This window comes from Eriocheir sinensis, chromosome 6 (assembly GCF_024679095.1).
Source record: "Eriocheir sinensis breed Jianghai 21 chromosome 6, ASM2467909v1, whole genome shotgun sequence".
In the NCBI taxonomy this organism is placed as follows: Eukaryota; Metazoa; Arthropoda; class Malacostraca; order Decapoda; family Varunidae; genus Eriocheir; species Eriocheir sinensis.
Genome location: NC_066514.1, coordinates 1,572,200 through 1,590,406, shown reverse-complemented (window position 1 = coordinate 1,590,406; position 18,207 = coordinate 1,572,200). Strand labels below are relative to the sequence as shown.

The following is an 18,207-nucleotide window of genomic DNA, read 5'->3' as shown; positions in this document are numbered from 1 at the left end:
AAGGGGAAGGAATTATAGGAGAAGGGAACAGTTGGAAAGTTTGGTTTAGTCGGCGCAACATCTGTGGTCATATGCCGGAGAGAGACAGAAGGGGAAGGAATTATAGGAGAAGGGAACAGACCCCAGGAGACGGGACACAACCCCCGATTAATACCTGGTACACTGCTGGGTGGACAGGGGCGTAGGGTATCGGAAAATCCGCCCAAATTTTTCCACTCCGCCTGAGAATCGAACCCGGGCTCTCTCGATTGTGAGCCGAGTGTGCTAACCACTGCACCACGAAGCCCTGGGAAAGGGTAACAAGTATAATAGATAACAAAGAAAAGGGTTGCGAATGGGGATCTACAGAGCGATGCAAAGCGGAACAGCTCAAAGAAAAGGAGAATTAAGGGAACACGTCCACTTCTGTAAGCCCTGAGCCCAGAACACAGGTGGCCGGCGAATCATATTTTTTAACATTTCTGCGCCCAAGAACACGTAACATACTTGTCTTTCGTGGGGGTTTAGGGCATTTCCAGGGGTACTTTTATGACCCTGGTGGTAGTCTGAGCCTTCTTCCGTACCGTAAACCTAAAAGAACACTCATTAGAACCAAGAACACGTAATATACTAGTCTTTTGTGGGAGTTTAGGGCATTTCCAGGGGTACTTTTATGACCCTGGTGGTAGTCTGAGCCTTCTTCCGTACCGTAAACCTAAAAGAACACTCATTAGAACCAAGAACATGTAATATACTAGTCTTTCGTGGGGGTTTAGGGCATTTCCAGGGGTACTTTTATGACCCTGGTGGTAGTCTGAGCCTTCTTCTGTACCGTGAACCTAAAAGAACACTCATTAGAATTTAGAACCAAGAACACGTAATTTACTAGTCTTTCGTGGGGGTTTAGGGCATTTCCGGGGGTACTTTTATGACCCTGGTGGTAGTCTGAGCCTTCTTCTGTACCATGAACCTAAAAGAACACTCATTAGAACCAAGAACACGTAATTTACTAGTCTTTCGTGGGAGTTTAGGGCATTTCCAGGGGTACTTTTATGACCCTGGGGGTAGTCTGAGCCTTCTTCTGTACCGTGAACCTAAAAGAACACTCATTAGAACTCGATTAACCCCATTTTTGGCGTTTGGAAATAGTTGTTGTACCTTTCTCTAACACACACACACACACACACACACACACACACACACACACACACACACACACACACACACACACACACACACACAAAGCCCTCTTCCCTTCGTTATTAAACGCTAACACACGTACCTTTATTTTATTTCAGTGGTGGGCGTGGTGTGTGGTGGTGATGTTGGTGGATGGAGATGGAGGTGGTGGTGGTGGTGGTGGAGGTGGTGGGATGCTGGTGGGTGCTAAGCCTATCGTGGATCCAGGTAAGTTTGTGTGTGTGTGTGTGTGTGTGTGTGTGTGTGTGTGTGTGTGTGTGTGTGTGTGTGTGTGTGTGTCTCTCTCTCTCTCTCTCTCTCTCTCTCTCTCTCTCTCTCTCTCATACCGGGTCCTTGGGTTCGAATCCCACTACTACAAACTCAGCCCCGGTAGCCAACGTGTTAAACCATCAATACAAGTTCCCCCAGCAGCTCAATTTCTTTTTTTCCTTCCTTCCTGGTGTTTTCCTTTTTTCCTTCGCTTTCCGGCCGGCTCCTGTTTTCCTCTCCTCAAAGCTATGCCGTGTTTTCCCCTCTCAATCCATGCTTCCGTGTTGGTCGGTGGAGTCACGCATTCTGCTCTGTTCTGGGCCCGTAACCTCCAGCTATTAAACCCGTCCGCTGCGATTGGCACGGATTTGGCCTTCACTGGTAGCCTGGTAACATATAGTCCCAGGTCTTTCTCTGCCTCTGTGGTGGATAGTGGAGTGTTTCCCATGTGGTATTGGTGTGCTGGATATCCCTTCACTGGTAGCCTGGTAACATACACTCCCAGGTCTTTCTCTGCCTCTGTGGTGGATAGTGGAGTGTTTCCCATGTGGTATTGGTGTGCTGGATATCCCTTCACTGGTAGCCTGGTAACATACACTCCCAGGTCTTTCTCTGCCTCTGTGGTGGATAGTGGAGTGTTTCCCATGTGGTATTGGTGTGCTGGATATCCCTTCACTGGTAGCCTGGTAACATATAGTCCCAGGTCTTTCTCTGCCTCTGTGGTGGATAATGGAGTGTTTCCCATGTGGTATAGGTATGCTGGATATCCCTTCACTGGTAGCCTGGTGACATATACTCCCAGGTCTTTCTCTGCCTCTGTGGTGGATAGTGGAGTGTTTCCCATGTGGTATTGGTGTGCTGGATATCCCTTCACTGGTAGCCTGGTAACATATAGTCCCAGGTCTTTCTCTGCCTCTGTGGTGGATAGTGGAGTGTTTCCCATGTGGTATTGGTGTGCTGGATATCCCTTCACTGGTAGCCTGGTAACATACACTCCCAGGTCTTTCTCTGCCTCTGTGGTGGATAGTGGAGTGTTTCCCATGTGGTATTGGTGTGCTGGATATCCCTTCACTGGTAGCCTGGTAACATATAGTCCCAGGTCCTTCTCTGCCTCTGTGGTGGATAGTGGAGTGTTTCCCATGTGGTATTGGTGTGCTGGATATCCCTTCACTGGTAGCCTGGTAACATACACTCCCATGTCTTTCTCTGCCTCTGTGGTGGATAGTGGAGTGTTTCCCATGTGGTATTGGTGTGCTGGATATCCCCTCCCAAGGTACAGGACTTTACATTTTTCCTCATTGAATTGTAGCAGCCACTTTTTGTTCCATTCCTGTAGCTTGGTGAGGTCTTCTGCTAGGAAATCCGCGGTCAAGGGGTTGACTTTTACCCTTGAAGTTACTCTCAAAGTTAATAGTTTCAATTTATTAAGAGTAACAGTTATCCTCGTCAAATTTGAGTGTAAGTATTAGCAAATCCTGGCTTCTATTATCTTCTTCTTTTTCTTTATAGCGAGCTTGTTATGTTGGGTAGGGTTGGATGTCCTGAAGTCAATGTATGTCTGTCTGTGTATATCTCTTCGTCTGTCTGTCTGTCTGTCTGTCTGTTGGGATCTGTCTCCTCTAATCCATTCGCCACTGTCTGTCTGTCTGTGTATATCTCTTCGTCTGTCCGTCTGTCTGTAACCCGTCTCATTCCTTCCCGTGCGTGTTCCAGGTCTGTTCGTGATCCAGGGAGTGTCCAGCTGCCGGGCCGGGGAAGGGTATTGCATGCTTGCCGTCAACTGTAGCGTCGACGTGGATTTCCTACCGGATGACGACGGCGGGCACTGCGATGGTCTGCGGGAGGCATTCACGCCCAAGATAAACTTCTCCTGCTGCAAGTAAGTGAGGCGTTGAGGCAGACGGTCTTGTGGTGGGAAGTCCATTCAGTTTATTTTCGTTGCTGTTTTGTTCGCTTAGCCCGGTAGCAGCAGGGACCATGTTTCTTAATGGTCCCTCCAAGCGAGAAAAAGGAGAAAAAAATCACCCCTCACACAAACCATCTCATAATATATATCAAAGCATTTGTGTTCAGATTACGCATCATCTATTTTTGGGGGACTTATTCGGACGAACTTACAAAAGTCATGGGCATAAACAGAACACAAAGAAAAGGTGTTTGTGTGTGCATGCGTTTGTGTGGATGTTGTCTGGGTAGATTGACATTTAAGTGATGGTGTGTGTGTGGAACAATATGTAAAAGTGGACAACAGGAGGATATGGACGGACAGTCAGAGATAGACGAGGAACAAGAAAAGTTAACAATGAAGACGCAACAGGACAGACAGACACAATGAAAATACACTTAATGAGTCTGCCCTGCAACGCCCATTTTCTTAGTGTCACTGAGGGGAAGGAGCACGCAGTTTGAGGGGTGACTGCTAAAGCCTTACCTTCCTCGGTTCTCGCCCCATAGGTACAACCCCCTGGGGAAGGAGACGAGCGTAGCGCCGACCACCACGCTGTCCTCCGTAACCGTGACCGATGTGTTCTCGCTCATCGACGAGGAGATGTTGCAGCAGGCTCAGCAGGAAGAGGTGAGGGGAAGGGGGGGAGAGGGGGGGGGGGGGGGAGGGAGGGGGGGGGGTTGTGTGTGTGTGTGTGTGTGTGTGTGTGTGTGTGTGTGTGTGTCGAGTTTTGTGGTTAATACAGTTTAAGTCTAGCCATCTATCCATCTATCTATCTATCTATCTGTCTGTCTATTTATCTATCTATCTATCTATCTGTCTGTCTATTTATCTATCTATCTATCTATCTGTCTGTCTATTTATCTATCTATCTATCTATCTATTCCATCACCCATCCCTTCCTTACCCCTTCCATCACCCTTTCCCTCACCAATCCCTTCCCTCACCAATCCCTTCCCTTACCAATCCCTTCCCTTACCAATCCCCTCACCAATCCCTTCCCTCACCAATCCCTTCCCTCGGCTCTTCAGGAGATGGACTACGAGAATTTGAAACCGGAGAACCTTATCGACATCGTAGGCGTGGTCACGGATTTCACCGGGATCGTGGGCCTCGTAACGCGCCCTTGGACCGGCACCCTCCCCACCCGCGCCCCCACCACGCCCACACCCACGTCCTCCACCACAGCCGCGCCGCTCATGGTCACTCCACTCCCGTCAGAGGCCGCGGACGAGGATCAGGTAATGGAGGTATGGCTGTTTGACTAGCTTCCGCTGCCCGGCACCACGGCACACAGACTAATGACACGCTGTCGTATAACACTCCGTATTTTTTTCAGGCCGAGGCCACGGAGAGCTACCACGAGGCGCCCACCACCAGCCTCGGCCCGCCCCTCCCGACACTGTACCCCCGCGAGGACCTGCACACCGACCAGCCTCCCAGCGGGCACACGGGGAGCGGCGCGGCCCCCACGCTGACCACCACTGCGGCGCCCGACCTGACGACCCCTGCTGCGGCGCCTGACCTGACGACCCCAGCTGACCTGACGACCCCTGCTGCGGCGCCTGACCTGACGACCCCAGCTGACCTGACGACCCCTGCTGCGGCGCCTGACCTGACGACCCCAGCTGACCTGACGACCCCTGCTGTGGCTCCTGACCTGACGAGCCCTGCTGCGGCGCCTGACCTGACGACCCCAGCTGACCTGACGACCCCTGCTGCGGCGCCTGACCTGACGACCCCAGCTGACCTGACGAGCCCTGCTGCGGAGCCTGACCTGACGAGCCCTGCTGCGGCGCCTGACCTGACGACCCCTGCTGCGGCGCTTGACCTGACCACAGAAGGCGGCCATAACCAGCAGGGGAGTGACTCCCAGCAAGGGAGTGACGCTCAGCAGGGGGCTGACGCTCAGCAGGGGAGTGACACCCAGCAGGGGAATGACTCCCAGCAGGGGAGCGACTCCCAGCAGGGGAGTGACGCTCAGCAGGGGGGTGACGCTCAGCAGGGGAATGACGCCCAACAGGGGAGTGATCAGCAGGAGGGTGAGAGCCAGCAAGGGAGTGACGCCCAGCAGGGGAGTGAGAGCCAGCAGGGGAGTGAACCTCAACGGGGCAGTGGGGGGCAGCAGGGAGGTCAGCAGCAGGCGGAGGAGGGCGGCACGCCGTTCCTGACGCCCGTCAACCACAACATCTGCGGCTTCAAGGGTCCCAGCGTGAGTCGCGTCTCAGAGTGTCACGTAATATTTTTGGTTTATGAAAGTTTGAGCATGGAGGGCGGCACCTGCACCACCCGTCGCCGCCGCGGCCCGGTGACAACTCTTCTTGGGACCGTCCACACGACGTGTGCATCGCCGCTTTGCAGCGCCGAGCCTCTTCGTCGCCGCCGCGGCGCCGCTGCGTCACACACGCGCCGCAGCGTCTGCCTCCGCGCGTTCCCACGCCCGGCACCACCGCGGCGCCACTCGAGCCTCCAGCCGCTGTGGCTCGTAGACAATTGTCTGTGTGGTCATGCGTGGGTACACCTCTTATGTATTTTCATTTTGTTAATTGTAAAATTGAAACTTTGCTCAGGTACAAATATGGCGCCACAGCCACAGCCTGCCATGTTTTCGGCAACAAAGAGTTTGCCAGGTGGTGCCGGAATGACCTGCACAGCCTGCCGGGCCGCGAGTCAGGCTGTCACATGCTGACAGGCCGTTGTAACATCGTCTGTGAACATCTGCTGTCTGCTTCCCCAGCCCAGCTCAGCGCCTACCCAGCAAGCTTTTCAAAGGGTGATTAGCCGTGATTACCTCAGGAACTCATCACCTTGGTCAGGGTCACCGCACAGAGTGCTGGCCTGACGCGCACCACTCTCTTGTAGCTCACCGGACGGGTCCCGAGTTTACCACGTTTTTATTATGTGATTTTGTCACCACGCAAACACGCGCAACTCTCCTCTCGACGCACTCCCGTCCCGAAGAGCGGCCGCCGTCACTGCTGCGAGGAGCCGCGGCGGTGACCAAGCGGCGACGACGCGCGTGACAAAGAGGGTTTGCTTGTAAAACATACAGACGCAGTATTTACCAGGTGTGTGTGTGTGTGTGTGTGTGCAGGGGGGGAGGGAGGGGAAGGAGGTCTGTGTGTGTGTGTGTGTGTGTGTGTGTGTGTGTGTGTGTGTGTGTGTGTGCAGGGGAGGGTGTAGGAGCCTGGCACTGACCCTCGCTGCCCCACAGATGCCCGAGCCCAACAGCGTGAGTCGCATCCTGGGCGGCGTGACGGCCTCGACGCTGGAGTGGTGCTGGGTGGCGGCCGTCATGGAGCGGCGACCCGGCGGCGACAAGTACATCTGTAGCGGCGCCCTGCTGGAGCCCGACCTGCTGCTGACCACCGCCACCTGTCTCAAGAGGTGCGTGTGTGTGTGTGTGTGTGTGTGTGTGTGTGTGTGGGCCTGACAGTCGTGTAGTCAGGACATCCACGTCAGCTTTTCTCTTCAACGACACTACGGGTAAGACATAAGACATTTCGCAACCCAAGAACACATAAGAACACACTCGTTTGAGGCTACCAACCTTTGTGTGTCTCCCGCAGGCTGGACCAGAAGAACCTCTCTGGATACCTGGTGGTGCTGGGGGACAGTAACCTACGGGATGACCTGCCTTATGGGATACAGTTCCACTCCATCGTCCAGGTAGCGACGCACCCTGAACACTACACGTCTGGGGGCGCGCACGTCAACGACATAGGTACCGTGTGTCTGTGTGTGTGTGTGTGTGTGTGTGTTTACCTAGTTGAAGTTTTACCGGGTCTGGGCTTACGCTCGTGTGGTCCCGTCTCCGTATCTATAATTATCCAACTTCTCCTTAAAGCTTTGCACAAACCTCTATATTTCTTTGCGGGAAGCTATATTTCCTTATGTCTCTCAAGCATCTTCCCTTCCTCAATATTTTACAATGTCCTCTTATGTTCTTTTGGTAGTAACTCCTCGTTGTCTACTTCTTCCATTTTGCTCAAGAATTTGTAGATTTGTATTAAGTGTCTTGTCATACCGACCTTGCTTCCCAGGCCTGATCAAGCTGAGGGACAGAGCCACGCTCACTGACAACGTGTGTCTGATATGCCTCGCGCAGCAGGACGCCATCATGCCCACCTCGGCCCGCTGCATGGTGGTAGGGTACGGCCTCGGCGCTCTCCCCGACCCCTCCCAGACTCCCTCCCACAAGATGGCCTACTCCCAAACGCCTTCCTTCACGCACAACGCAGACTACGCAGGTGAGTGTCGCGGCCTCTCCTCAGGACCTTCTAAAGCCCCGTTCTCACTGTGCCGACTCCGGGGCACGACTAACCACGACTCTAGGGTACACGAGGTCTTGGGTGTTGATGTGAAAGGGTCGGGCATGTCTTGGAAGAGGTCTTGAAACTGTTGCCGATTGCTGCGCCGACGTCGTGGCGGGAGTCTGGAGTTGTGAGTGAAGATGCTGGTTAACTCTTGCATAAGGGGTCTGGACTGTCCAAACCCCTTATGCAAGAGTTAACCAGCATCTTCACTCTTTCATCCCTATACTGTCCAAACCCCTTATGCAAGAGTTTACCAGCATCTTCACTCTTTCATCCCTATACTGTCCAAACCCCTTATGCAGGAGTTAACCAGCATCTTCACTCTTTCATCCCTATACTGTCCAAACCCCTTATGCAAGAGTCAACCAGCATCTTCACTCTTTCATCCCTATACTGTCCAAACCCCTTATGCAAGAGTTAACCAGCATCTTCACTCTTTCATCCCTATACTGTCCAAACCCCTTATGCAAGAGTTAACCAGCATCTTCATTCTTTCATCCCTATACTGTCCAAACCCCTTATGCAAGAGTTAACCAGCATCTTCACTCTTTCATCCCTATACTGTCCAAACCCCTTATGCAAGAGTTAACCAGCATCTTCACTCTTTCATCCCTATACTGTCCAAACCCCTTATGCAAGAGTTAACCAGCATCTTCACTCTTCCATCCCTATACTGTCCAAACCCCTTATGCAAGAGTTAACCAGCATCTTCACTCTTTCATCCCTATACTGTCCAAACCCCTTATGCAAGAGTTAACCAGCATCTTCACTCTTTCATCCCTATACTGTCCAAACCCCTTATGCAAGAGTTAACCAGCATCTTCACTCTTTCATCCCTATACTGTCCAAACCCCTTATGCAAGAGTTAACCAGCATCTTCACTCTTTCATCCCTATACTGTCCAAACCCCTTATGCAAGAGTTAACCAGCATCTTCACTCTTTCATCCCTATACTGTCCAAACCCCTTATGCAAGAGTTAACCAGCATCTTCACTCTTTCATCCCTCACGCTGGTAAACTCTGGAACAATCTTCCTTCATCTGTATTTCCTCCTGCCTACGACTTGAACTCTTTCAAGAGGAGGGTATCAGGACACCTCTCCTCCCGAAATTGACCTCTCTTTCGGCCACCTCTTTAGATTCTTCTTGTGAGCAGCGAGTAGCGGGCTTTTTTTATTATTGTTTCCCTTTGTTGTGCCCTTGAGCTGTCTCCTTTGTTGTAAAAAAAAATCATTTCTGACCTGAAACCCGCAGAGGTGGTGGGCGGCGTGCCATCTGAGGGCGTGCTGAGAAGACTGTCCGTGCCGCTGCATGAGGCCGGGGAGTGCCGCGAGGCTCTGCAACACGTCACGGGCTCCAAGATCCTGGCGGAGTCCGATTCGTTCCTGTGTGGCGGCGTGGCCCAGGGCGTCGCCTGTTACGTGAGTAGAGTATAGCCTCGGCCGGGGCTACGCGATGCACTCTTGTCTGGGAGGAGGGGTTGATATATTACGGTATACTAATACTAATAATACAATTTTTGTTTATATATATTAGGCGTCATGGCGCAGGCAAGTGTTTATAGTGGCGCCATCTTCTCTTGGCTCATGCTGCCCCCCGGAACTCCTTCTTGATTCACTTGGACGGTTTCCTCTAGAGTCCGGGTTGATGGGTGGTCTTCAGGACAGCATGTGGGTAGTTTTAAGCCACTCGGCGGTGACTGAAAAATCCCAGGTGGTAGCGTGGGGATTTCAACCCGCGTCGTCCATCACGCGGTGAATGTGGGCCCAGCACGCTACCACTCAGCCACCGCCTACCCAGACAACGAAATAATTAGCGTTTTCACCTAAGAGTTATTCTTCAACACTCCCCTCGCCTCACTCTCCCCTCTCCCCCCCTGCAGAGCACTCTGGACGGAGGGTCACCGCTGTCCTGTGAGGTCGGCGGGCGGTGGTTCCTGGCGGGGTTGGTATCATGGTCGCGGGATTGTTCCTCGCCCGCGCGGCCAAGCGTATACGCCCGCGTGTCCGCCTTCACGGGGTGGGTGCAGGCGGCCTATCTTCGCGCCCTGGGCTTCTCGGCTCACTCCGGGCACCAGCAGGCACACCGGACGCCTTGGGTCTACCACCACGTCCAGAAGGTCAACGATGAGTTCACGTAGTTTTGAAGACATTGGTGTTTTGTTATAGACGTAGTGAACAAGCGACTGATTGGGTGACGCTGAAGCTGAAGTGATATTATGATTGGGTTTATGGATTTCCCGGTAATTATGCGAGAAAGGAATGAAATTACGTTTATCTGAATGACCCAGAGAACCATGACAAGCGTAGTGAGGTTACACGGGGCTGCCAGATTCTTTTAACGATAAGCAGCCTAATCACACATAAGTATATATAAATACCTGTCAAGTCTTACGTTTTTTGCGTAAGTCATGCGTAACTTCGGTGATTTTCAAGTCTTGCGTACGGCGTAAGTTGCCAGATTGTCGTACTCAGAGCATAGTATTTACATGTTTCTGACGCTTAACTTAACAGAAACCAGTATATACGAGGCTCTGAGTACGATAATCTGGTCACTTATATATCAGATTTAGTTAAGTTTGTCATGAAAAGAGTAGACACGTTTTCTGTGTTTGTTGCCAGATTGTCGTACTCAGATTACCATATATACCGATTTCAACCCCAAAACTGCCTTCTCGACCCCAATAACCGCCTTCATATATAGTTATCGTTACAATGGTTAATTATTGGTGTTAATTGGCAATAACGATGGCTCAGAAATCAGTATATACGAGGCTCTGAGTACGATAATCCGGTGACTTATATATCAGGTTTACTTAAGTCTGCTATGAAAAGAGTAGACACGTTTTCTGTGTTTGTTGCCAGATTGTCGTACTCAGATTACCATATTTACCGATTTCAACCCCAAAACTGCCTTCTCGACCCCAATAACCGCCTTCATATATAGTTATCGTTACAATGGTTAATTATTGGTGTCGTTTGGCAATAGCTACGGCTCAGAAACCGGTAAATAAGAGGCTCTGAGTACGATAATCCGGCATCAGTGAACACAACACGTGGGGGAACGATCAGCTGACGAGGGACGCCCTGTGACTACTCCTCAAACATGTCAGGTGACGCCTTTCTCTGTTGTCTTGTAGCTGTTTCCTGCCCGGCCATGACTCGAGAATGACCACACTCCCTTAATAAAACGTTTGCATATGGCGGTGGTTCAGGCGCTGCTGTGTGACCTGTTTCTGGGTCGTGATCTGTATAGTCCCTTTAAAGATAGAGTCCCGACAACCTAAGATTTAAGCGCCATTTTTGGTCCTGTTGCCACCACGAGAGCGTGTGATAGCGTTTGAATAACACGGCGAAAACAGGCACAATAATGGCGTCCAAATCTTAGGTAGTCGGTACTCTATAAGGGACTACAGATCGCGACCCAAAAACAGGTTACGCTAAATGGAAGACGCTATAGCACGGCGAAAACAGGCACAATAATGGCGTCCAAATCTTAGGTAGTCGTTACTCTATAAGGGACTACAGATCACGACCCAAAAACAGGTTACGCTAAATGGAAGACGCTATAGCACGGCGAAAACAGGCACAATAATGGCGTCCAAATCTTAGGTAGTCGGCACTCTATAACGGACTACAGATCGCGACCCCAAAAACAGGTTACGCTAAATGGAAGACGCTATAGCACGGCGAAAACAGGCACAATAATGGCGTCCAAATCTTAGGTAGTCAGCACTCTATAAGGGACTACAGATCGCGACCCAAAAACAGGTTACACAAATTTGAAAACGCTATTAATCATCCTCCTCTGCACCGATTCTAACATTTTGATATCTATTCTAAAGTAAGATGACCAGAGCTGAACCGCGTATAGAAAACAGTGGGAGGGAACAGCCTTGAGATTCCTATGCACAGGTACGCAGATGACGGGGCAAGGTGATTGATTGATCGTATATTTCCAGGTAAACAAGGAAGGGAGGAACATGCCATCCCAACCACCAGGCAGGGCAGAGTTTGATTATACAACTATTAATACATGTGTAGTTAGCACCATGAAGCTATAGATACAATGGTAGGAAGGGATGCACAATTAGGGGGGGGGTACCATCCGGCCTCCCCCATAGACATAGACGAGATGAAAATATGATATGGGGACGGAGAAATACATTGCCCAAACACTAGATGGGGATGAATTAATAGAGATAGAGTAGATAGTCCTTAAAGTAGAATAGCCTTGTCTACTTTCCTTATCGATGTTTTCTATCTCACAAACTTCTATACGGAGGAATTATAACAATATCCAGGTTTTGTCCTTACTGCCCTGTTGACCAAGGATGTTTTCGTGGTTGTTTTCGTTAATTTCACGTCTTCAATAACGCACTAGGCAAGGTTTGTGAGTTGCCGATATACACGAACACACGAAGACACAGTTCCAAGGCAGGGAGAGTTCCGGGGTGATGGCGCTGGCCGTGTTGTTGGACTTTGGAATTTTTGTTTTTTTTATAACAAAGAAGACAGCTTAAGGTCACAAACAAAAGGAAACAATAATAAAACAAAGCCCGCTACTCGCTGCTCCGTGTTGCTCAATGGGTAACCCTTTTAGATCTTTATATAGCGCTGACCTTGTTCAGGACTCCACAGTGAAAGCGATCGATTTACATGTTAATTTTAAGCTCGATTCCCACAGAACGGATGACCACGAACAAGTCACGATTAAACCATGACCGCTTCCTGCGCGTACCGGTAGAGTGTTGAATCAGAGTGACTTGACTTGGTATATATAGACTTAGGTATCAGTAAGCCTCACGACTGACGGCCTGAACGAGTGACTGACCGCCTGACCGCCCGAGGGAACCTGAAGGGAGTGTCGTTAGTGTTTTCCCTCCGTCCCGTGTTTTGTTCCACACCTGTTTGTTGTTGTTGTTGTTGTTGTTGTGAACACTGTACTTATGAGTTGTGTAATAAATGTTAGAATACTGTTCCTCCTTGTCCTCCTCCTCCTTCTCCTCCTCCTCCTCCTACTACTACTACTACTACTACTACTACTACTACTACTCTCTCTCTCTCTCTCTCTCTCTCTCTCTCTCTCTCTCTCTCTCTCCATATATATCATCGCATAGGGACTGTGGTAAGGATATGGAGGAGCCGTGAAGATAGATTGCCGGTGAAAGCGAGTGGCGGGCCTGGGTCGTTCCAAGAAGTGTGTGTGTGTGTGTGTGTGTGTGTGTGTGTGTGTGTGTGTGTGTGTGTGTGTGTGTGTGTGTGTGTGTGACCCTTCTCTCGGCTCCTCGTCTTCCCTCTAAAGTACTTCTTCTCCCCTTCTGTTCCCATCTCCCGTGGTCGTTCGTCAATCCAGCGATGGGCTTTCCTATACCGTACGACCCTGGTGGAAAGGGATTTGATGGGATTGTTTTTATTTTTCTTCTTTTTCCTCTTCTTCTTCTGTTTCCTCTTCTTCTTCTTCTTCCTCTTCTTCTTCTTCTTCTTCTTCTTCTTCTTCCTCTTCTTCTAAACTTAAAATACAGCACCAAATACAAAACACAAATATATATGAATGTGAATCAAGATGTATATTGGTGTAGAGAGGAAGAAGAGGGTAGAGAGTAGAGGGTAGATAGGGTGGTAGATGGCTGAGGAAGGAAGACACCACGGAAAACAAAACTTAATATACAACAATAGATACAAAACACAAATATATATGAATGTGGATAAAGATGTGTATTGGTGTAGAGAGGAAGAAGAGGGTAGAGAGTAGAGGGTAGATAGGTTGGGTACTTAGCGATAGAAAGTAAAAGTAAAGTTTGGGACGTATGGTATGGCGCGCGTGACCTCAGTGCTCGACTCCGTGCAGCTGACCCAATAATAATAATAATAATAATAATAATAATAATAATAATAATAATAATAATAATAATAATAATAATAATAATAATAATAATAATAATAATAACAATAATAATAATAATAATAATAATAATAATAATAATAATAATAATAATAATAATAATAATAATAAGAAAAAGAAGAAGAAGAAGAAGAAGCGATAAAGTTGGAAAGTTTCGTTTAGTCGGCGCAACATCTGTGGTCATATGCCGGAGAGAGACAGAAGGAGAAGGGAACAGACCCCAGGAGACGGGACACAACCCCCGATTAATACCTGGTACACTGCTGGGTGGACAGGGGCGTAGGGTATCGGAAAAGCCGCCCAAATTTTTCAACTCCGCCCGGGAATCGAACCCGGGCTCTCTCGGTTGTGAGCTGAGTGTGCTAACCACTGCACCACGAAGCCCCCTCAATAAGTGAGAACCCATTATCACAGGGCGTGTAGAGGAACATCCGGGTTAGCGCAGTTCACCTCCCCAGGTTTTCCCAGGAACCCAAATATCCCCCAGGCCAATAGGGAGGTTGTCGGGTGGCTGCGCGCCGGCCACCCGTGCCTAGACTAAAACTCGGGCATATAGATTCGATGCTTCTCCAGTTCCGTCAAGCCCTGTAACACACAAGGCTTTTCCTCTCGTTTTCTTTCTTTGGGTCACTGTCTCTGGTCATCTCAAGCACACCCTTCCCCATTAAAGGCCGCTTTCACAGTCGTTTTGTTTGTTTTAATCGTTAGTTAGTTAGTTAGTTAGTTTTCCACGTGAAACGGTGAAAGCGGCCCTAAGACACAGGTTGGAGGTACTGACAGTGAGCTCTATTCTGTGGACCACTAACTCTGCCCGGTAACCACGACACCACGAAAGCGCTATAGAGATTGAAAAACAGCTAAGTCTTGGGCAAATGTTAAAGAATCCAAGGTCGTGGGGACAAGATCAAGTACTAGGATTGCGTAATTGATCATGCAACTTCCACTTCAGGTTTGAAAGTGAAGAGAGAGAAAGGAGAAAGTGGCCGCGAAGAGAATAGAGATTGCTGTCAGTACCCTTTGAAATCTGTGTCGGTGAGGAGGGGAGCTTGTGACGAGCGACAGTGATCCACGGAATAGAGGTTACTGTCAACATCCTCTGAAGCCTTTGCCAGTGAGGTGAGCTTGAGAGGAGCAGAGATAGAGACCCACAGAATAGAGGTTACTGTCAACATCCTCTGAAGCCTTTGCCAGTGAGGTGAGCTTGAGAGGAGCAGAGATAGAGACCCACAGAATAGAGGTTACTCCCAACATCCTCTGAAGCCTTTGCCAGTGAGGTGAGCTTGAGAGGAGCAGAGATAGAGACCCACAGAATAGAGGTTACTGCAGAAGCGTCAAACCATCTCTCCGGGTCGTCACCAGAAGCGGGGCTCGAACTGGGGGCGTTTTGTGGTCTGAGTCGATGTGGGAACTTCTATCATAATAATTATATATGAATGTGTGTGTTTGTGTGTGTGTGTGTGTGTGTGTGTGTGTGTGTGTGTGTGTGTGTGTGACTGTCTGCCTGCATGTCAATCTCTCTCTCTCTCTCTCTCTCTCTGGTCAAGGGGGGAACATCAACTGTTTTGTGACCCCGTAAAAATCCCAGAGTGACGTCACGGGTGAAAGTTTGCCGGGAAATACCTCTCCGCCACAACGCCCGATCCCCGGTGTTAAGGGAAAGGCATGGAGGACCTATCTCGCAACCCCCTCCCTCCCTCTCTCTACTCAAGGTCACTTTTTTTACGCCAGTGCTAGATACGTCGCGGGTCGAAGCGCTTGGTCAGGATTGGTCTAGGAATAGCTTAGTCAAAAGGGCGCAGGTGTTTAAGTAAATTAATCTTTAGAACACAAATAACCAAACTTAATCATTAGGTGCTTAGGGATGAAAGAAGGACAGGAAAAGAAGAAGAAGAAGGTTAGATAGACTTGATTCTGTAGTAGGTTAGGTTAAGTTAGGTTAGGTTAAGTTAGGTTAGGTTAGGTTAGGTTAGGTTAGGTTAGATTACGTTAGGTTAGGTTGTAAATCAATCTTTACAACACAAATAACCAAACTTAATCATTAGGTGCTTAGGGATGAAAGAAGGAAAGGAAAAGAAGAACATGAAGGGTAGATAGACTTGATTCTGTAGTAGGTTAGGTTAAGTTAGGTTAGGTTAGGTTAGGTTAGGTTAGGAAGTATAGTTTAGGTTATATAACAAACCTAATACAGGTCAAAAACAGGACAAGAACAAAGGAACAAAAACAAGACTGGTTGCTAGGTTAGGTTAGGTTAGGTTAGGTTAGGTTAGGTTAGGTAGTGTAGATTAGGTTATATAACAAACAGATACAGGTCAAAAACAGGACAAGAACAAAGGAACAAAAACAAGACTGGTTGCTAGGTTAGGTTAGGTTAGGTTAGGTTAGGTTAGGTTAGGTAGTATAGTTTAGGTTATATAACAAACAAATACAGGTCAAAAACAGGACAAGAACAAAGGAACAAAAACAAGACTGGTTGCTTTGGTTAGGTTAGGTTAGGTTAGGTTAGGTTAGGTAGTGTAGTTTAGGTTATATAACAAACAGATACAGGTCAAAAGCAGGACAGGAACAAAAACAAGACTGGTTGCTTTGGTTAGGTTAGGTTAGGTTAGGTAGTGTAGTTTAGGTTATATAACAAACAAATACAGGTCAAAAACAGGACAAGAACAAAGGAACAAAAACAAGAATGGTTGCTAGGTTAGATTAGGTTACGTTAGGTTAGGTTAGGTTAGGTTAGGTAGTATAGTTTAGGTTATATAACAAACAGATACAGGTCAAAAGCAGGACAGGAACAAAAACAAGACTGGTTGCTTTGGTTAGGTTAGGTTAGGTTAGGTTATAGAACACAAAACAACCAATCTTAATAGGAGCTTTGAGATGGAGGGACTCTATCTAAGTCAATCCCATACAATCCTTCATTTCACAGGTACGATAATGCTGTAGAGAATTTCATGATTATCAATTCTTATTTTTTACTATCATATTAGGTACTTTAGTATAATTATCTTAAGTATGTGTGTGCGTGAACATACCTAACATAACATACCATAACATAACCTTACGCGCGCTCTCCTTACTGTTGCTGTCTGAGAGAGAGAGAGAGAGAGAGAGAGAGAGAGAGAGAGAGAGAGAGAGAGAGAGAGAGAGAGAGAGAGAGAGCACACGGTAATCACTGGAGAAAACAGAAGCAAACATTAACAGACAGACAGACAGACAGACATATAGAGAGTGATATACAGACAGACAGACAGACAGACAGGTTGATATATACGTAAATAAAAATAAAGATACATATATATAGATAGATAGATAGATAGATAGATTAACAGACCACATTACAATAACTTCATAACCACCACCACCACCACCATGAGAAGAGAGAGAAGAGAGAGAGAGAGAGAAAGAGAGAAGGGGTTTGGTGAAAGCTTACTTCTCTCTCCCTCCCTCCCTCCTTCCCTCCTTCCCTCCCTCCCTCCTTCCACTCGTCAGTTCCTCTTTGTCGTTGGTGGCGTTAAGTCCTTCATCTGTAGCGGTAGGGGTCATCAACACCACACCGTACCTCCACCACCTCCACCATCTACCAAACCCACCCTGACCTCCTCCACCTCTCCACTACCTTCCCGTTCCACTGTAACCCTCTGTAACGCTCCACCAAGCTGCCAGTTCACTCCACCAGCTAGCAAAACACAGTACCACCAACTCCACCACCTCCGCCACCTCTCCACTTCCTTCCCCATCCACTGTGACCCTCTGTAACTCTCCACCAAGCTGTCACCTCGGTCCATCATCTCCCCAAACTCCAACATTCGCTCCTACCTGTAGTCATTTCAAGTGCTCGTTAATCCAGCCTTAAACTGTGATATTCTGTTCTTGTGGAGTTCTTTTGGAATAACTGAAGCCTCGTTGTCTATTTGTTGTTGTTATCTATCTATCTATCCTTGTCTATTTGCTTGGTTCCTTATACGTACTGCCGTCATTGATTTTATTTAAGTCTACCGTGTTAGCTGTTCACCGTTTCCCGTTTTCTTTGCTATCAGTCTATCTTTCTATCTATCTATCCATCCTCTTCTCTCTTCTCTATCTGTACCTACGATTCACTGCTTCACCAATCCTCTCCTAAGCTTCCCTCGCCCCCCACAACCAGCCGACAAGGGGCCCTACCCTACCCTAACCTAACCTACATAACCTAACCTATACCAAACCTTACCTAACCCAACCTGACGTACCCTACCCTTACCTAACCTACATAACCTGCCCTACCCTACCCTAACCTAACCTAACCTATCCTAACCTAACCTAACCTAACCTAACCTACATAACCTAACCTATACCAAACCTAACCTAACCTAACCTAACCTAACCTAACCTAACCTAACCTAACCTAACCTAACCTAACCTAACCTAACCTAACCTAACCTAACCTACATAACCTAACCTATACCAAACCTTACCTAACCCAACCTGCCCTACCCTACCCTAACCTAACCTACATAACCTAACCTATACCAAACCTTACCTAACCCAACCTGACGTACCCTACCCTTACCTAACCTACATAACCTGACCTAACTTAACCTATACCAAACGTACCCTAATCTAACTTAACCTTACCTAACCTATC

The 18,207-nt window shown here is 48.4% G+C and overlaps 2 protein-coding genes and 2 long non-coding RNA genes across 11 annotated transcripts in view; 3 read left to right on the top strand and 1 right to left on the bottom strand.

The window, feature by feature from the left end:
• Nucleotides 1-1,281: 1,281 nt before the first annotated feature.
• LOC126986778 (uncharacterized) lies at nt 1,282-12,660 on the top strand. Its single transcript, XM_050843152.1, has 10 exons — nt 1,282-1,386; nt 3,142-3,307; nt 3,883-4,003; nt 4,405-4,623; nt 4,713-5,585; nt 6,588-6,760; nt 6,943-7,097; nt 7,417-7,623; nt 8,943-9,109; nt 9,571-12,660. The coding sequence occupies exons 1-10, from the start codon at nt 1,302-1,304 to the stop codon at nt 9,826-9,828; spliced, it is 2,424 nt and encodes an 807-aa protein (XP_050699109.1). The 5' UTR covers nt 1,282-1,301; the 3' UTR covers nt 9,829-12,660.
• On the top strand, nt 1,776-2,892 carry LOC126987626 (uncharacterized). Its single transcript, XR_007741062.1, has 3 exons — nt 1,776-2,131; nt 2,231-2,428; nt 2,528-2,892. It is a non-coding gene; the product is annotated as an uncharacterized LOC126987626 (long non-coding RNA).
• Nucleotides 12,661-14,588: 1,928 nt separating the features above from the next.
• The window catches only part of LOC126987297 (venom protease-like), a 29,955-nt gene continuing 26,336 nt past the window's right edge, over nt 14,589-18,207 (top strand). The window contains exons 1-2 of one of the 5 annotated variants that reach the window (XM_050844190.1): nt 14,611-14,671; nt 14,830-14,866. The gene's annotated coding sequence lies outside the window, so the exon portion shown is untranslated. Of the gene's footprint in view, nt 14,788-14,829; nt 14,867-17,084; nt 17,119-18,207 lie in introns of those variants that run through there. The other 4 variants (XM_050844179.1, XM_050844212.1, XM_050844201.1 and 1 more) reach the window with 4 other exon arrangements.
• The window catches only part of LOC126987619 (uncharacterized), a 1,564-nt gene continuing 492 nt past the window's right edge, over nt 17,136-18,207 (bottom strand). For 2 of the 4 annotated variants that reach the window (XR_007741055.1, XR_007741052.1), the window contains exons 2-3: nt 18,017-18,207; nt 17,136-17,837 (exon numbers count right to left, since the gene is read on the bottom strand). The exon at nt 18,017-18,207 is cut by the window's right edge and continues 288 nt beyond it. This is a non-coding gene — a long non-coding RNA (uncharacterized LOC126987619). Of the gene's footprint in view, nt 17,838-17,967 lie in introns of all 4 variants that reach the window. The other 2 variants (XR_007741053.1, XR_007741056.1) reach the window with 2 other exon arrangements.

What these genes read in the sequence shown, in the direction of transcription:
- LOC126986778 (XM_050843152.1), top strand. Translation starts at nt 1,302, where the DNA reads ATGTTGGTGGATGGAGATGGAGGTGGTGGTGGTGGTGGTGGAGGTGGT. An exon ending in TAAGCCTATCGTGGATCCAG is followed by an intron (nt 1,387 to 3,141) that starts GTAAGTTTGTGT and finishes TGCGTGTTCCAG; the next exon opens with GTCTGTTCGTGATCCAGGGA. An exon ending in GCGGCTTCAAGGGTCCCAGC is followed by an intron (nt 5,586 to 6,587) that starts GTGAGTCGCGTC and finishes GCTGCCCCACAG; the next exon opens with ATGCCCGAGCCCAACAGCGT.